Source organism: Salmo salar, unplaced genomic scaffold, assembly GCF_965601325.2.
Source record: "Salmo salar unplaced genomic scaffold, fSalSal1 ptg000171l, whole genome shotgun sequence".
NCBI classification, from domain to species: domain Eukaryota; kingdom Metazoa; phylum Chordata; class Actinopteri; order Salmoniformes; family Salmonidae; genus Salmo; species Salmo salar.
In genome coordinates this window covers 128819-148129 of record NW_027675324.1, presented here as the reverse complement: position 1 = coordinate 148129, position 19311 = coordinate 128819, and the positions used below count along the sequence as shown (strand labels likewise).

Below are 19311 nucleotides of genomic sequence, written 5' to 3'. Positions count from 1 at the left end.
TGCCTTAGACCAGTGAGCCACTCAGGAGCCCTAGAGATGTAAATAAATGGTGTTTCTTTAAAAAGATGGACCTGGCTGACATGGACGGTTTCCTCACCTTATTCTCCTTGTGGTTATCCATGGTTGTTGGTTATTTACCGGGTAACAACAAGTGAAAACGAAACAAGGACTGAAGCACTCCTTATTTTACTCAATTAGCGACTGAATGAAATGATGTTTCTTTGAAAAGATGGGCGTCTGATATGAAACATACATACCAGGGTAAAGGATCCACAGACACAATCTGATATGAAACATACATACAAGGGTAAAGGATCCACAGACACAGAGGCTGATATGAAACATACATACAAGGGGAAAGGATCCACAGACACAGAGGCTGATTATCTTTCTGCACATCTCTTTATTTACAACGCTGGTTGCCATGGTTAACACAAACACAGGACATTAAGTGCTACCTGAATTGACTCAGAATAGTAACATAAGTGTAGTCCTACAGTGAGGTCACAGAGAGGTCAAACAGGTGTGTGTGTTAGTCAGATTACCCAGTGTCCACAGCAACACTATTGATGATTCTCTACTCCCAGTGTAGTGGTGTACTGTGGTCTTAGTCCCCCCCTCATTACCATTATTTACCATGACGTCTCTATGAAAAGTCATCTGACCATAGAGTCTTGAAGTGTTAATACTTTCTGGATCTTGTCAGAGCCTGCTGGACATTAAAACTGGTTCTTCCCTTATTGAAATGGTGAATAAAGGAACACACAGCTTTCATTTTCAATAAAGACAAAATGAAGAAAAGTTTAGAGAGTTAATGTATGATTTAATACGGCCTGTACCTCTGTATTGCAGCAAGTCAAATAAAGATGAGTGGAAACAGGAAGTGTGACTTCTTTCCCTAAAGTGAACATTGGAGACATGACTCTGATCATACTGTCCCTTTAATAGTGGAGACATAACTCTGATCATTCTCCTGTATAGATACTGTTCCTATCATAGTGGCTTTTAGACTGGTCCCGTTACTGCTATGAATTCAATGCCACATTTCAGATTTCTCCTATATTACCAGTTAGCAGAGTACCTTCTAGGAGCGGAGAAAATGCATTTCTCTAGACAATTGGAACACCTGGACCAAATGCCTTGTATAAAGTCCTGCACTTAATGTTGGAATCAGGTATGTTATATTATCTGTTGACAGTCTGAATGAATGCATTGATAAATGCCTCTAACCACAGATAACATCTACAGACTGTGCAGGGTGTCTGGGTAAAGAACAACATCTGATGAAACTACGGAAACCAAAATATAAATGCAACATACAACAATTTCAAACATTTACTGAGTTACAGTTCATATAAGGACATTGGTAATTTGAAGAAGTATTCAGAAACATATTCTATTCTAACTTACAATAAAAGTGAAGTGACTCCAAAATGACAGGACATTATTCACCAATCAGTTTCTATTAGGAAAAACATCATCCAAAACACAACCAAGACAAACTGCAAATGAATTCAACAAGTTTGTAGAGTCACAAACTATATGTAGTTAAGGAGAAGTGTATCTTTAAAATGGTGTAAAATAGTCGTATGTTTGAGAACTTTGAATTATGACATTTTGTTGTTTTGAATTTGGCGCTCTGATTTTCACTGGCTGTTGAATAGTGTTAACCGTGGGTGGGACGGTAGCGTCCCACCTGCCCAAGTGAGGTTAATCACTGCAAGCAAGGAAAATGGGACCAAATACTAAAGGTGAGATTGGCTGGAAGACCAACAAAGTCCCTGTCCCCGAGGTGAAGAGGACACCTCCAGTCTATGGGTCTGGTCCCCTGGCTAGGATGGAAACTAATACCTCCAGTCTATGGGTCTGGTCCCCTGGCCAGGATGGAAACTAATACCTCCAGTCTATGGGTCTGGTCCTCTGGCCAGGATGGAAACTAATACCTCCAGTCTATGGGTCTGGTCCCCTGGCTAGGATGGAAACTAATACCTCCAGTCTATGGGTCTGGTCCCCTGGCCAGGATGGAAACTAATACCTCCAGTCTATGGGTCTGGTCCCCTGGCCAGGATGGAAACTAATACCTCCAGTCTATGGGTCTGGTCCTCTGGCCAGGATGGAAACTAATACCTCCAGTCTATGGGTCTGGTCCTCTGGCCAGGATGGAAACTAATACCTCCAGTCTATGGGTCTGGTCCCCTGGCCAGGATGGAAACTAATACCTCCAGTCTATGGGTCTGGTCCTCTGGCCAGGATGGAAACTAATACCTCCAGTCTATGGGTCTGGTCCCCTGGCCAGGATGGAAACTAATACCTCCAGTCTATGGGTCTGGTCCCCTGGCCAGGATGGAAACTAATACCTCCAGTCTATGGGTCTGGTCCCCTGGCCAGGATGGAAACTAATACCTCCAGTCTATGGGTCTGGTCCTCTGGCCAGGATGGAAACTAATACCTCCAGTCTATGGGTCTGGTCCCCTGGACAGGGCTAGATATTACCTGGATGGAAACCAATACTTCCACTCTTTCAGGTTGTTGATGAGGTCACATGAAGAAGTACATGGTCCTCGCCTGCAAAGAGGACATCATCCAAGAGGTATTAGAAGTCTGTGATCAGAGATAAGAGAGGACAACATCCCAGAGGTATTAGAGGTAACTGTATTTATGATATATTTATGTATGGATCCCCATTAGCTGCTGCAGGAGCTACTCTTCCTGGGGTTCGGCAACATTTGAAAAATATGACAATACATTAACAATATATTTCACAACACACGATGTGTGCCCTCAGGCCCCTACTCCACTACCTATCTACAACACCTAATCCATGTGTATGTGTGTTTGTACAGCATCATACAGTAGTGAAAACAGAATGATTAGTGTCCTGTTTTGTGTGAATTTAAAAGCTTCCTCTTCAACTGAATTAGACCCATTTCTATGTACTGAACACAACCCTTGTTACTGTACTGTCATATTGTGATCAATATTAAAACATTTCCACCTCTCTTCTTCCATCTATTACTGTACTGTCATATTGTGATCAATATTAAAACATTTCCACCTCTCTTCTTCCATCTATTACTGTACTGTCATATTGTGATCAATATTAAAACATTTACACCTCCCTTCTTCCATCTATTACTGTACTGTCATATTGTGATCAATATTAAAACATTTACACCTCTCTTCTATCTATTACTGTACTGTCATATTGTGATCAATATTAAAACATTTACACCTCCCTTCTTCCATCTATTACTGTACTGTCATATTGTGATCAATATTAAAACATTTCCACCTCTCTTCTTCCATCTATTACTGTACTGTCATATTGTGATCAATATTAAAACATTTCCACCTCTCTTCTTCCATCTATTACTGTACTGTCATATTGTGATCAGTATTAAAACATTTCCACCTCTCTTCTTCCATCTGGTTGATGACCCTTTATTAGTCACATCATTTCATTCAGTTGAATTAAGTTTATACACAACCCAGATTGTTGTGTCAAGAATTTGACAAATAAACATTCTACAATATTTACAAACACTAAGAAGCAAAATAACAACCAGATCAGTGATGTGTAAATGAAACCAGTTTAACAACACAGTGGGGTGATTGATTATATTAACCTGTCTGGGAACCTGGGACGCATATGAATATTTACAAACCCAATAACAACCAGATCAGTGATGTGTAAATGAAACCAGTTTAACAACACAGTGGGGTAATTCATTCTATTAATGACTATTCACTTAGGTGGTGTATAATCATGAATATTTAGATATAATAATAACATTTTATCTCATGACTAGAGAGATATTCTACATTGTTGCTCCAGTGTGTCTTACTGAACATGACCCTGATTAGAGTGAAACATCATGTTGTGTTTGACACAGAGACACTGAGGTGTCATACCAAAGCCTAAACCCTGGGTAGAGGGGCTCAGTGAATGTGGAGGTGAATGTGTATAGATGGGTCAGTGTGTCAGAGGAGGCTCTATAGAAGGACAGAGTGCCGGCTGGCCAGTCCAGATACACTCCTACTCTGTGGGAGCTGGAGGAGGGGACGTCTATGGTAGTGGGATTATTATTGTGCCAAACCGTGTAACTGTTGTCAGAGCAGTCCAGACTCCAGGACTTGTCATTGTATCCAAGACAACAGTCATTAACCCCTCCTCTCCTGCTGATTCCTTTATATGTCACTCCTATGTAAGCCCCTCTCCCACTCCACTCTACCTCCCAGTAACAGCGCCCAGTCAGACCCTCTCTACACAGCACCTGTTCACAGTCCTCAAATCTCTCTGGGTGATCAGGATACGGCTGCTCCTCTCTCCTACATGTCACCTTTCTGTTCTCCTCAGACAGAAAGAGGAGTCTGTTTACTGTGTTTGGGTCCAGTGTGAGATCACAGACATCTGATGGATGAAACCAGGTATATCACAAATCATCATCATACTACATCAGAATGTTAATGTTTCTAGGTATTAAAAGACAAAGGAAAGGTTATCTAAGATGGTTATCTAGATGAAGCCATATATTATACAGTATAGTATATGGAGCCATACATTATATAGTAAATGGAGCCATATATTATACAGTATATAATAGGGGTTAATGACTGTTGTCTTGGATAAAACACAAACACACAGCAAAATATAACCACAACAGAGCGAAGTCTAATTAGTGTAACCACACATACATAGATCACTTAACAAGCTCTGAAAAATGATCTTTCTTTGAATCAACTTGAAATTAGACTGAGTAATAACAGGATAATTCTGAACATTAGTCAACACTCACATTTTCTAAGCCATGGTTTGATTGTTAACACTCCATCAGGTTTCACACTGTAAGGGGAGCAGGAGAACAGACAGTAAATGTACACACTGGTTCTCTCTCTCTCTCTCTCTCTCTCTCTCTCTCTCTCTCTCTCTCTCTCTCTCTCTCTCACACACACACACACACAGTCAGCATATCACATTTTCCATGTGGTGGTAAGTAAAATGTCTGGTTTACAGTACATTTAAATGAACATACAGTACCTAACCTGATAACTATCAATTATGATACCTAACCTGTTAACTATAAATGATCATAACAAACCCAAACGCAGAAAAATGTCTTACAGTATGTCACTCATCAACAGATCGACACATGTACATACTTGAGTTTCTCCAGTCTGCAGTGTGGATCCTCCAGTCCAGCAGAGAGCAGTCTGACTCCTGAGTCTCCTGGGTGATTGTAGCTCAGGTCCAGCTCTCTCAGGTGTGAGGGGTTTGACCTCAGAGCTGAGACCAGAGAAGCACAGCCTTCCTCTGTAACTAAACAGCCTGACAGCCTGCAAAGAGTACAATTATTTTGAAAAGAAAGAGTGGCAGCTGTATACTGTATATTTTGCAACTTTCAGAAATAGTTTCCTGTCCCCTGCCAAATCCATCCGTACATGGATTGATCTTCACAATATCTTATGTAGAGCTTGAGAACATTTTACACATTTTCAAAAAGTAAATGGCTTCATATACTACACTGTATAATGTATGGCTCCATACACTGTATAACGTATGGCTCCATATACTATACCGCTTAATGTATGGCTCCATATACTATACTGTATAATGTATGTCTCCATATACTATATAATGTATGGCTCCATATACTATACTGTATAATGTCTGGCTCCATACACTATATAATGTATGGTTCCATACACTATACTGTATAATGTATGGCTCCATATACTATATAATGTATGGCTCCATATAATATACTGTATAATGTATGGCTCCATATACTATACTGTATTATGTATGGCTCCATATACTATATAATGTATGGCTTCATATACTATATAGTGTATGGCTCCATACACTATACTGTATAATGTATGGCTCCATATACTATACTATATAATGTATGGCTCCATATAATATACTGTATAATGTATGGCTCCATATACTATACTGCATAATGTATGGCTCCATATACTATATAATGTATGGCTTCATATACTCTACTGAATAATGTATGGCTCCATATACTATATAATGTATGGCTTCATATACTCTACTGTATAATGTATGGCTCCATATACTATATAATGTATGGCTTCATATACTATACTGTATAATGTATGGCTCCATATACTATACTGCATAATGTATGGCTCCATATACTTTACTGCATACTGTATGGCTCCATATACTGTCAGTCAAAGGTCAGATGGTGAGGTATCAAATTGTCATTGTATTGTGTATTTAGGCCCTTTCTTAACGTGGATCTGGTGAACAGTTATCACTTGTTGACCAACTACAGGAATACTGACCTCAGAGTCTTCAGTTTACAGTGGGGATTCCCCAGTCCAGCAGAGATCAGCTTCACTCCTGAATCCTTCAGGTCATTGTTACTCAGGTCCAGCTCTCTCAGGTGTGAGGGGTTTGACCTCAGAGCTGAGACCAGAGAAGCACAGCCTTCCTCTGTGACTCCACAGAGTGACAACCTGTAAAGAGTTTAACATGATATTAATCACACTGCAACTATTTGGCAGTGAATAGAGAGATTGGTAGCTATATATATTTATATTCAGTGGGGTCGTGAATTACTAATAAAGATGAGTAAAAAATACTATAAAATAAAAAACATACAAATACTGAACTACATAAACTACTTGACCAAAAGTATGTGGACACCTGCTCGTCAAACATCTCATTCTAAAGCATGGGCAATAATATGGAGTGCCCCCCCCCCCCCCTGCTGCTATAACAGCCTCCACTCTTCTGGGAAGGCTTTCCACTAGATGTTGGAACATGGCTGCGAGGACTTGCTTCCATTCAGCCACAAGAGCATTAGGGAGGTCGGGCACTGATGTTGGGTGATTAGGCCTGGCTCGCAGTCGGCGTTCCAATTCATCCCAAAGGTGTTCAACGGGGTTGAGGTCAGGGCTCTGTGAAGGACAGTCAATTTCTTCCACACCAATCTCGACAAACAATTTCTGTGTGCACGGGGTCATTGTCGTACTGAAACAGGAAAGGGCCTTCCCCAAACTGTTGCCACAAAGTGGGAAGCACAGAATCGTCTAGAATGTCATTGTATACTTCAGCATTAAGATTTCCCTTCACTGGAACTAAGGGTCTAGCCTCAAACATGAAAAACAGTCCCAGACCATTGTTCCTCTTCCACCAAACTTTACAGATGTCATTGTCCATTCAGGGCGGGTAGCATTCTCCTGGCAACCACCAAAACCAGATTTGTCAGTCAGACTGCCAGATGGTGAAGCGTGATTCATCACTCCAGAGAATGCGTTTCCACTGCTCCAGAGTCCAATGCTGGCGAGCTTTACACCACTCCAGCCAACACGTGGCATTGTGCATGATGATCTTAGGCTTGTGTGCGGCTGCTTGGCCATGGAAACCCATTTCATAAAGCTCCTGACAAACAGTTCTTGTGCTGACGTTCCTTCCAGAGGAAGTTTGGAACTCGGTAGTGAGTGTTGCAACCGAGGACAGACGTTTTTAACATGCTATGCGCTTCAGCATTCGGCAGTTACGTTCTGTGAGCTTGTGTGGCCTACCACTTTGCGGCTGAGTCATTGTTGCATCTAGACGTTTCCACTTCACAACAACAGCACTTACAGTTGACCGGGGCAGCTTTCGCAGGGTAGAAATTTGACGAACTGACTTGTTGGAAAGGTGGCATCCTACGACGGTGCCATGTTGAAAATCACTGAGCTCTTCAGTAAGGCCATTCTACTGCCAATGTTTGTTTGTGGAGATTGCATGGCTGTGTGTTCGATTTTATACACCTGTCAGCAACGGGTGTGGCTGTAAAAGCCAAATCCACTAATTTGAAGTGGTGTCCATATACTTTTGTATATATAGTGTATATTGTATGCTACATATTTGTTTTACAAATGAGATTATTTTATACTAATACAGTTGCTCCGAGAAATATATTTAATTTAACAAGTAACAAAAAAAGATAGAGGTGAACGTTTTTGGATCCCCTGTTTTCATCCCACCAAAACAACTCTTACACTAAAAGGGCGTTATCATAATTTTAACAATTTCATCATTTCATTCCAACCTCATAGTGTGGAAATATATAGGAAATACAGGTAAATCATGTTTTTGACTGCATTGGGCCTTTAAAATGCATTCTCTCTACAAGCAATCTCTCATTCATATAAAATATTGTAATTGTCATGTAATCTAGTTTGTCTATATGTAAGAACAATCACAATGAACGGTTTAACTTAATAAAGGCATGTTTACTGCTAACTTGACATGGTTTCATATTACAAGAAACATATCAGAGAGGTGCCCACTGGCCCTCATTAGCATATGGCCAATCAGATAATGTTATGCAAATAACAAATAACACCAGAGTAATGATAATGAATACATGTACAGTGGAGCCCTGAATTATTGGATCCCTTGATAAAGACGAGCAAAAATGTTTACAAATAAATGATACAAATACTGAGCTTTTTAAAAATATATGTTACTTCATACTAATACAATTTGGTGTGATGGAGTTTTTCTTCCAAACGTCTCTGCCAATAACAGCTAGTTTTCAGTTTTTCCCTCCCCACTCAGACCACTCCCAGACAGTCCTAGCTAAATTATTCCTTGAGAAATTGCTCTTTGCGAACAAACAATTTTTTGTTTATTTTTACAATTTAAATTGAAAACAATCACAGTAAGGTACTTCTTACCCAGAGATTTGTATTTATTTATTTTTATTTAACCTGTGTTTAACTAGGTAAGTTAGTTAAGAACAAATTCTTATTTACAATGACGGCATAGGAACAGTGGGTTAACTGCCTTGTTCAGGGGCAGAACGGCAGATTTTTACCTTGTCAGCTCAGCGATTTGATCTATTGAGATAAAAATGGCTGCATTGGACCTTTAAAACGGTAGAGTTTAAGCACAGTCTACATATACTGAGGTGTCAGATTTACATTGTATTGAGTATAATACTGAGTTTGTTAACACTCAGATCAGGTGAACAGTTATCTCTTAATGACCAAACACAGGAACACTGATGTCATGACGTTGGCCTGTGGGTAAGGTTTATGACCCCCCCATAAATACCTTTCTCCCTTCCCTCTCTCTCTGACTCTACTGAAGGACTCTTGAATAGCCTTTGTTAAACATAGAGAGTCTGGGAACATCAAACAAGTGGGGAGAAAGGAACCATATTTCGACAATAGAACCAGTTGAAAATATGCGTTGGTACTTAACTTGTTATGGATAGGGGGCAGTATTTTCACGGCCGGATAAAAAAACGTACCCGATTTAATCTGGTTATTTCTCCTGCCCAGAAACTAGAATATGCATATAATTAGTAGCTTTGGATAGAAAACACTCCAAAGTTTCTAAAACTGTTTGAATGGTGTCTTTGAGTATAACAGAACTCAAATGGCAGGCCAAAACCTGAGAAGATTCTATACAGGAAGTACCCTGTCTGACCATTTCTTGGCCTTCTTTGTCATCTCTATCGAAAATAGAGGATCTCTGCTGTAACGTGACACTTTCTAAGGCTCCCATAGGCTCTCAGAAGGCACCAGAACGGGGAATGATGACTCTGCAGTCCCTGGGCGAAAACAGTAGCGCATTTGGATAGTGGTCGATCTGAGAACAATGAGACGGGTGCGCGTGCATGTGAAGAGTCCATTTTACATTTTCAGTGTTTGAACGAAAACAACGTCTCACGGTTGGAAAATTATCACTATTTTACTAGAAAAATCGCATAAAAATGTATTTTAAACAGCGTTTGACATGCTTCGAAGTACGGTAATGGAATATTTTTAAAAAATTTGTCACGATACGCGACGGCGCGTCACCCTTCAGATAGTGTCTTGAACGCAAGAACAAAACGCAGCTATTTGGATATAACTATGGATTATTTGCAACCAAAACAACATTTGTTGTTGAAGTAGAAGTCCTGGGAGTTCGTTCTGACAAAGAACAGCAAAGGTAATCCAATTTTTCTTATAGTAAATCTGAGTTTGGTGAGTGTCAAACTTGGTGGGTCTCAAAATAGCTAGCCTGTGATGGCCTGGCTATCTACTCAGAATATTGCAAAATGTGCTTTCACCGAAAAGCTATTTTAAAATGTGACATAGCGATTGCATAAAGGAGTTCTGTATATATAATTCTTTAAATAATTGTTATGTTTTTTGTGAACGTTTATCGTGAGTAATTTAGTAAATTCACCGGAAGTTTCGGTGGGTATGCTAGTTCTGAACGTCACATGCTAATGTAAAAAGCTGGTTTTTGATATAAATATGAACTTGATTGAACAAAACATGCATGTATTGTATAACATAATGTCCTAGGAGTGTCATCTGATGAAGATCATCAAAGGTTAGTGCTGCATTTAGCTGTGGTTTTGGTTTTTGTGACATTATATGCTAGCTTGAAAAATGGGTGTGTGATTATTTCTGGCTGGGTACTCCCCTGACATAATCTAATGTTTTGCTTTTGTTGTAAAGCCTTTTTGAAATCGGACAATGTGGTTAGATAAAGGAGAGTCTTGTCTTTAAAATGGTGTAAAATAGTCAGATGTTTGAAAAATTGACGTTTTTGGATTTTTTAGGTATTTGTAATTCACGCCACGCCCTATCATTGGATATTGGAGCGGTGTTCCGCTAGCGGAACATCTAGATGTAAGAGGTTAATGAATATGATGTCAGTTCGGTTGTCATCTGAGACATTATGACTGATGACAGGACGACATAACCTCTCTGGGCTAGGTGGCACCAAATCGTCCCACCTACGTAACAGCCAGTTGAATCCTGTGGCGCGATTTTCAAATACCTTAGAAATGCTATTACTTCAATTTCTCAAACATATGACTATTTTACACCATTTTAAAGACAAGACTCTCGTTAATCTAACCACACTGTCCGATTTCAAAAAGGCTTTACAACGAAAGCAAAACATTAGATTATGTCAGCAGAGTACCCAGCCAGAAATAATCAGACACCCATTTTTCAAGCTAGCATATAATGTCACAAAAACCCAGAAGACAGCTAAATGCAGCACTAACCTTTAATGATCTTCATCAGATGACACACCTAGGACATTATGTTATACAATACATGCATGTTTTGTTCAATCAAGTTCATATTTATATCAAAAAACAGCTTTTTACATTAGCATGTGACGTTCAGAACTAGCATACCCCCCGCAAACTTCCGGGGAATTTACTAACAATTTACTAAATTACTCACGATAAACGTTCACAAAAAGCATAACAATTATTTTAAGAATTATAGATACAGAACTCTTCTATGCACTCGATATGTCCGATTTTAAAATAGCTTTTTGGTGAAAGCACATTTTGCTATATTCTAAGTACATAGCCCAGCCATCACGGGCTAGCTATTTAGACACCCAGCAAGTTTAGCCTTCACCAAAATCAGATTTACTATAACAAAAATGTTATTACCTTTGCTGTTCTTCGTCAGAATGCACTCCCAGGACTTCTACTTCAATAACAAATGTTGGTTTGGTCCCAAATAATCCATCGTTATATCCACACAGCGGCGTTTTGTTCGTGCGTTCTAGACACTATCCGAAATGGTAAATCAGGGTCGCGCGCATGGTGCATTTCGTGACAAAAAATGTCTAAATATTCCATTACCGTACTTCGAAGCATGTCAACCGCTATTTAAAATCAATTTTTATGCAATTTATCACGTAAAAAAGCGATAATATTCCGACCGGGAATCTGCGTTTCGGTAAATAGAGGGAAAAAAAGAAAGACGGGGGCGGCCAGTGCACGCGCCTAAGCCCACTGTCCCCTGATCGGCCGCTTGACAAAGGCGATAATGTGTTTCAGCCTGGGCCTGGAATGACGACATTCAGGTTTTTCCCGGGCTCTGAGAGCCTATGGGAGCCGTGGGAAGTGTCACGTTACCGCAGAGATCCTTTGTTTTGGAAAGAGATGTCAAAGAAAGCCAATAAATGGTCAGACAGGCCACTTCCTGTAAAGGAATCTCTCAGGTTTTTGCCTGCCATATGAGTTCTGTTATACTCACAGACACCATTCAAACAGTTTTAGAAGTTTTAGGGTGTTTTCTATCCATATCTAATAAGTATATGCATATTCTAGTTACTTGGTAGGATTAGTAACCAGATTCAATCGGGTACGTTTTTTATCCGGCGGTGTAAATACTGCCCCCTAGCCCTAACAGGATAAACTGTATCTGGGAAAGTCTACACATTATAGATTCACATGGAATTGTTGTGCAATTTAAATTCATTTTAAATGAAACTATTTGTGAAAAGATTAAATGTAATTATAGCTTCCAAATGAGAGAATTGGGTTTTCATAAGGTTAGAGCCCTGCTCAATCAGTGGCCCGCCCCTGTGAAGAGACATGGATTATAAACTATGAAACACACCCTTCTCCCCCTCCACTATATAAGCCCTTGACGAAAATGTAACCTCCTGTTCCGAGGACGATAGGACGACGGTCCATACGTTAAAAAGGACTAACATGTCAACTACAGAACCAAGCCAACCTCAGCATGAGCTTTGGTTGTGAATGGTATGAACTTTGAACTCTTATTCACTAAATAAGTGAGACATCCTAGCCGTTGAGTCAGCAACAGCAGCTGTAAACGTGGGCTAGGAAAGGACGGACGACGTATCCAATCTAACACACAACGAAGATACTACAACGTATCCAATTTACCAAGAGACATTCCTCTGAGGACAGGAAGATCTCTGTTGGCCAACACGGCCAGCATCTACGACCAACCTACCGAAGCGCAGCTCAGAGTAAATGTTTATTGCATTTTCCTTTTCCAAATGGGCGGTAATTTAGAATGCATAAGATACTGTATTTACGATAGCATAGCTTCTCCCTTTGTTCCTCAGTCTTCCCGCTCTTTCATTCAAGCCCAACCCCCTCTCTTTGTGTAACCAGCCGTCATACAGGTTCCGTCCCCCAGGGAAGTTCTCTGTATGACATAATATGCATTCTGTGTATATGTAATTCTGTGTGATTAGTTAGGTATTTAGTAAATAAATAATTAAACCCAATTTTGTATTGCTGATTCAACTTGTTAGCCAGGGTTCGTGAAGATAACCAAGAATTTACAACTTTCAGATGAGACTGAAATAAGGTGACGATTAATATTGACTGCTATTGATGTAAAATATTACTAGGTCTTTAAGAGTTTATTCGGAAGATAACAGCTCTATAAACACTCTTTCGTGGTGCCCCAACTTTCTAGTTAATTACATTTACATGATTAGCTCAATCAGGTAATATTAATTGCAGAGAAAGGATTTTATAGAGTAGCATGTCATATCACTTAATCCGGCATAGCCAAAGACACGACACTGACCTGAGAGTCTCCAGTTTACAGTGGGGATTCCCCAGTCCAGCAGAGAGCAGCTTCACTCCTGAATCCTTCAGGTCATTGTTACTCAGATCCAGCTCTCTCAGATATGAGGAGTTTGAGCTGAGAACTGAGGCCAAAACTTCACAGGATGTGTCTGTGAGTTTACAACCAGTGAGTCTGCCAACACAGAGTTAATACCATGAGAGACAGGTTGTGTTATAATCCATGATGTAGTTGTAAAAAAGTGGTGGGTGTTGGGTAAACGCTGATTGCTGTTAACAGAGAATAAAGTAAAGCTGCCCATATACTTCAATACATTTTCCCACAAAAGATGCATAAATGCTCATGCAAAATGAAAAAGATGTGTAAACTGCATTTACTTGCGTTTACCCTCCACTGATTATAATGCTATGCTTAGCTTACACTATTACCCAGACACAACTAATGTGTACACTGTGCATACATGGCTCATTGTTTTCTCTAATTGTTTTTTATATAAACATTTCTTCAAGAGTTTTCAGCTGATAGAAAATCAAGTCAGCCAATAACCTTGTTTCTATCCAACCATTTGTATTCAAGTAAAGTACATTTCTGATAAAACAGTAATGAAATGCTAGATGGAAATAGCATCCCACTGGGTAAAAACTGATTGATCAATGGGATGACATTGAATCAACGTGGAAAACTGAATGGATTCGCAAAAAGTCATCAAAGTAAGGGCATTTTGTATTTTTTTAACCCAACGTTTAACCTAAATCCAATGACATGGTGACATTTGCTATTCATTTCATGTTGAATTTACGGTTAGTTGAGAATTCAGCTAAATGTAAATCAAAACTAGACATTGAACTGGCGCCAATGCCCAGTGGGATATTTGTCGTAAATTTTCCTAAATGTCGACAAAATAATTTACTCTAGACAGGGGTGGATAATGTTTGCCAGTAAAATAGCACATGGGACCAATGGCAGTGGACACGCTTTGTTGCGCAAATGTTGCTAGAATCAGGGGTGCAATTTTCACTGGGGACGGGGGGACATGTCCCACCCACATTCTGAAATTGCATTTTTGTACCCCCCCAGTTTTATCATTGGAATGGGGTTAAAAACGAGGCAACAGTGTGCTTTAGGACCATGTGGACGCCTCCGAGTTGTCGGGTAGGCTGTTTGGAGTGTTTATCCAACTGGATTATACCCCTCCCCCCACCACTTCCAAAACCAAAGTTGCGCCCCTGGCTAGAATAACCATCATGTCGAAATAAACTGCAGCCACATTAACTCACACTAGGACTTGGAAAATCATGCAGTTTATTAGGCTACAGATTAAATAAATTATGATTAACTTCACAGGTTTGTGAAAGTGCACAGTGATGAACTTGATCTTAAAAAATAATCTCATGAACCCTCTGCACTGTATCTGCCAGTCGTTGGCTAGAGTGCATGTGACCAGACAAGTGGGAAAATGTTCTGATATCGCTAGACTTTGTGGCAAAACCATCGACAGAATAAAACATTTCATAGAAACTCAAATAACTTCTGTTTTTTATTTGGTAAATGAAAAATTATAGGTGCATTTTTCTAGGGAAAGCAAATTGGTCGACTAGATTGTGAAGAAAATATTATTCCCAATAGTACCAAACTCTAAACTAAAGAGCTATCCCAGCAACCCCTGCTGTTTAAACCCAAAGCCACAGCACCCGCTATCCGCTAGTCATTAAATTAAGGTGACAAACTCTTATTAGAAACACATGGATTTGCTCACCAAATTAAAAACCGTAAGCTTCACTGTCTAAACACATATGGTGTGGACTATGTGTGCCTGGTAAACACATGTGGATCTGGTGAACAGTTATCACTTGTTGACCAACTACAGGAATACTGACCTCAGAGTCTCCAGTTTACAGTGGGGATTCCCCAGTCCAGCAGAGAGCAGCTTCACTCCTGAATCCTTCAGGTCATTGTTACTCAGATCCAGCTCTCTCAGATATGAGGAGTTTGAGCTGAGAACTATGGCCAAAACTTCACAGGTTGTGTCTGTGAGTTTACAGCCATTGAGTCTGTCAACATAGAATAAATACCATGAGAGACAGGTTGTAATAAAATGTTATGCTTAGCTTCCCCTGCTTACACTGTTACACCTGCCCGACTAATATGTCCCCAGTGCATTGCTTTCTGATCAGTTTGTATTATATTATGTTCAAGAGTTTCAGCTAATAAAAATACTGCTCTTCCCACATACAGTAAGTTTGAGTACTTACAGAGCCTTTCTGCGGCACCTCACAGCTGGGAGCAGTCTCCTACGACCCTCCTGTGTTGTCTTGTATTCTTTTAGGTCAAACACATCCATAACCTCCTCTGATATCTGCAGCATGTAGGCCAGCGCTGAACACTGAGCAAGTGTGAGGTTTATCGATCTTTTCTCTGACCTCAAGTACTCTTGGATTTCCTCCTGTACTGAATGGTCTTTCATCTCTATCAGACAGTGGAAGAGATTAATCCACCTCTCAGGGGAGATGTTCTTCCTCTGCATCACCTTAAGGGATCGGATTGTTTTCTGGACGCTCTCTGGACTGCTTTCTGTCTGTGTTACCAGACCTTGTAGGAGTTTCTGATTGGACTCCACTGACATGCCATGAAGGAAGCGAACAAAAAGGTCCAGGTGTCCATTCTTACTCTCCAAGGCTTTATCCACGGTACTCTTCAGCAGCTCATGCAAGGTTAGCTCTTCAGACTTTCTCTTGAAGAAGGGCTTCAGTGCATCCATGTTCTTGCTTGTGTAACAATGGTACATGTAGACAGCTGAGAGAAACTCCTGAATGCTTAGATGTACAAAGCAGTACACCACTCTCTGAAATAACACAGACTCTTCTTTAAAGATGTGTGTGCACACTCCTGAGTACAGTGATGCCTCTTTGACATCAATGCCGCAAATGTTCAGGTCTTCTTCATAGAACATGAGATTACCCTTCTCCAGATTTTCAAACGCCAGCCTCCCCAGCTTCAGAAGAATTTCCTTATCTGACTCCATGAGCTCCTCTTGTTCCATCTCATCTCTTCCATGATGCTTCTGGTTCTTCAGGCTGGTCTGAATGAGCACGAAGTGTGTGAACATCTCAGTCAGAGTCGTGGGCATCTCTATTCTTTTGTCTGTACTCAACATGTGTTCAAGGACTATTGCAGAAATCCAACAGAACACCGGCATGTGGCACATGATGTGGAGGCTCCTTGATGTCTTTATGTGTGAGATGATTCTGTTGGCCAGGTCCTCATCACTGAATCTCTTCCTGAAGTACTCCTCCTTCTGTGGGTCACTGAATCCTCGTACTTCTGTCACCTGGTCAACACACTGAGGGGGGATCTGATTGGTTGCTGCTGGTCGGGAGGTTATCCATAGGAGAGCAGAGGGAAGCAGATTCCCCTTGATGAGGTTTGTCAGCAGAACATCAACAGATGATGTCTGGGTGACATCAGACACCTTTTCATTGTGCTGGAAATCCAATGGAAGTCTGCTTTCATCCAAACCATCAAAGATGAACATAGCTTTACAGGCAGTGAGTTTCTTTGCATTGCCTATGTCTAGTTCTGTGTGGAAGTCATTTAAAAGTCTGAGAAGACTGTACTGACGATCTTTGATCAAGTTCAGCTCCCGGAAAGGAAGCACAAATATGATATCCACATCTTGGTTTGCCTTCCCTTCAGCCCAGTCTAGGATGAACTTCTGCACAGAGACTGTTTTTCCGATGCCAGCGATGCCCTTCGTCAGCACAGTTCTGATGCTTCTCTCTTGGCCAGGTAAGGGTTTAAAGATGTCATTGCAGTGGATTACTGTGTCATGTGAGGTTGGTGTCCTGGGTGCTGTCTCTAGCTGCCACACCTCATGTTCATTGTTAACCCCTTCACTCTCGCCTTCTGTGATGTAGAGCTCTGTGTAAATCCTGTTGAGGGGAGTTTGGTTCCCTGCTGTTTCGATGCCTTCTATTACACATTCATACCTCCTTATCAGACTGTCTTTATGATTTACTATAGCTTTCTGCAGGCTGTCATCCACTACAAGGGAAGAGGAAATAGGGTGTTATCAGACACATTCATTGACAGGATGAAATGTGGGCCTTCCACAACTACAGTAACTTATATTATTGTAGTTAACACTTAATCAAATTGAGGTATTGACTTAGCACAGGTCTGCAAGTGGTCTTACTTTTTTCAAAGCCTCTTGCATCATTGGGTTCCCTCAGGTGCTGTAGTACAGGAAGTGTTCTGGATCTCTTTCTACACTGAGGACAGTCATAGTCTCCTGAAGGAGCAGGTTTCTCCCAGTATCTGGTGATGCACTGTCTGCAGAACCTGTGTCCACAGGTGGTAGAGACTGGATCCCTCAGAACCTGCTGACACACTGCACACCTGGACTGATCCTCTAACATAGTAGACCATCCACTACAGAGATAAAGGAGAGAGTGTAGATGTTACTACTCATCCTCTAACAGAGTAGACCATCCCCTACAGAGATAAAGGAGAGAGAGAGACTTCTAGATGTTACTACTGATCCTCTAACAGAGTAGACCATCCCCTACAGAGATAAAGGAGAGAGAGATACTGATCCTCTAACAGAGTAGACCATCCCCTACAGAGATAAAAGAGAGAGAGAGACTTCTAGATGTTACTACTGATCCTCTAACAGAGTAGACCATCCCCTACAGAGATAAAGGAGAGAGAGATACTGATCCTCTAACAGAGTAGACCATCCCCTACAGAGATAAAAGAGGGGGCAGTAATTCCTCTAATAAACTTAGTTCAAACAAACTACACATTACAAAACATATCTATATGACATCTTGAAGATTCTCCTCTTCACTATTAATATTATTCTGACTAGTGACAGGTCAAAGGTAACTGATCCACCACCATTGGAGTTGACAGGATGATCCATGGAGAAATCACTGTTCATAGACAGACAGACAGCTGGGAACAGTATACTGTGTTCATAGACAGACAGACAGCTGGGAACAGTATACTGTGTTCATAGACAGACAGCTGGGAACAGTATACTGTGTTCATAGACAGACAGCTGGGAACAGTATACTGTGTTCATAGACAGACAGCTGGGAACATTATACTGTGTTCATAGACAGACAGACAGCTGGGAACAGTATACTGTGTTCATAGACAGACAGCTGGGAACAGTATACTGTGTTCATAGACAGACAGACAGCTGGGAACAGTATACTGTGTTCATAGACAGACAGCTGGGAACAGTATACTCTGTTCATAGACAGACAGACAGCTGGGAACAGTATACTCTGTTCATAGACAGACAGCTGGGAACAGTATACTGTGTTCATAGACAGACAGCTGGGAACAATATACTCTGTTCATAGACAGACAGGCAGCTGGGAACAGTATACTGTGTTCATAGACAGACAGCTGGGAACAGTATACTGTGTTCATAGACAGACAGCTGGGAACATTATACTGTGTTCATAGACAGACAGCTGGGAACAGTATACTCTGTTCATAGACAGACAGACAGCTGGGAACAGAATACTGTGTTCATAGACAGACAGCTGGGAACAGTATACTGTGTTCATAGACAGACAGACAGCTGGGAACAGTATACTGTGTTCATAGACAGACAGCTGGGAACAGTATAATGTGTTCATAGACAGACAGACAGCTGGGAACAGTATACTGTGTTCATAGACAGACAGCTGGGAACAGTATACTCTGTTCATAGACAGACAGCTGGGAACATTATACTGTGTTCATAGACAGACAGCTGGGAACAGTATACTCTGTTCATAGACAGACAGCTGGGAACAGTATACTGTGTTCATAGACAGACAGACAGCTGGGAACAGTATACTGTGTTCATAGACAGACAGACAGCTGGGAACAGTATACTGTGTTCATAGACAGACAGCTGGGAACAGTATACTCTGTTCATAGACAGACAGCTGGGAACAG

At 40.7% G+C, this 19311-nt stretch overlaps 1 protein-coding gene across 3 annotated transcripts in view; it reads right to left on the bottom strand.

Moving 5' to 3' along the window:
* Window positions 1–383: 383 nt before the first annotated feature.
* Window positions 384–19311, bottom strand: part of LOC123732620 (NLR family CARD domain-containing protein 3) — a 37724-nt gene continuing 18796 nt past the window's right edge. For 2 of the 3 annotated variants that reach the window (XM_082971091.1, XM_082971092.1), the window contains 8 exons: window positions 17549–17784; window positions 15609–17397; window positions 15234–15407; window positions 13357–13530; window positions 6319–6492; window positions 5161–5334; window positions 4797–4843; window positions 384–4411 (listed from right to left, as the gene is read on the bottom strand). In XM_082971091.1, coding sequence (XP_082827217.1) covers window positions 3861–4411; window positions 4797–4843; window positions 5161–5334; window positions 6319–6492; window positions 13357–13530; window positions 15234–15407; window positions 15609–17397; window positions 17549–17784 — 3319 coding nt within the window. In that variant the 3' untranslated portion in view covers window positions 384–3860. The remainder of the gene's footprint in view (window positions 4412–4796; window positions 4844–5160; window positions 5335–6318; window positions 6493–13356; window positions 13531–15233; window positions 15408–15608; window positions 17398–17548; window positions 17785–19311) is intronic. The other variant, XM_082971093.1, reaches the window with a different exon arrangement.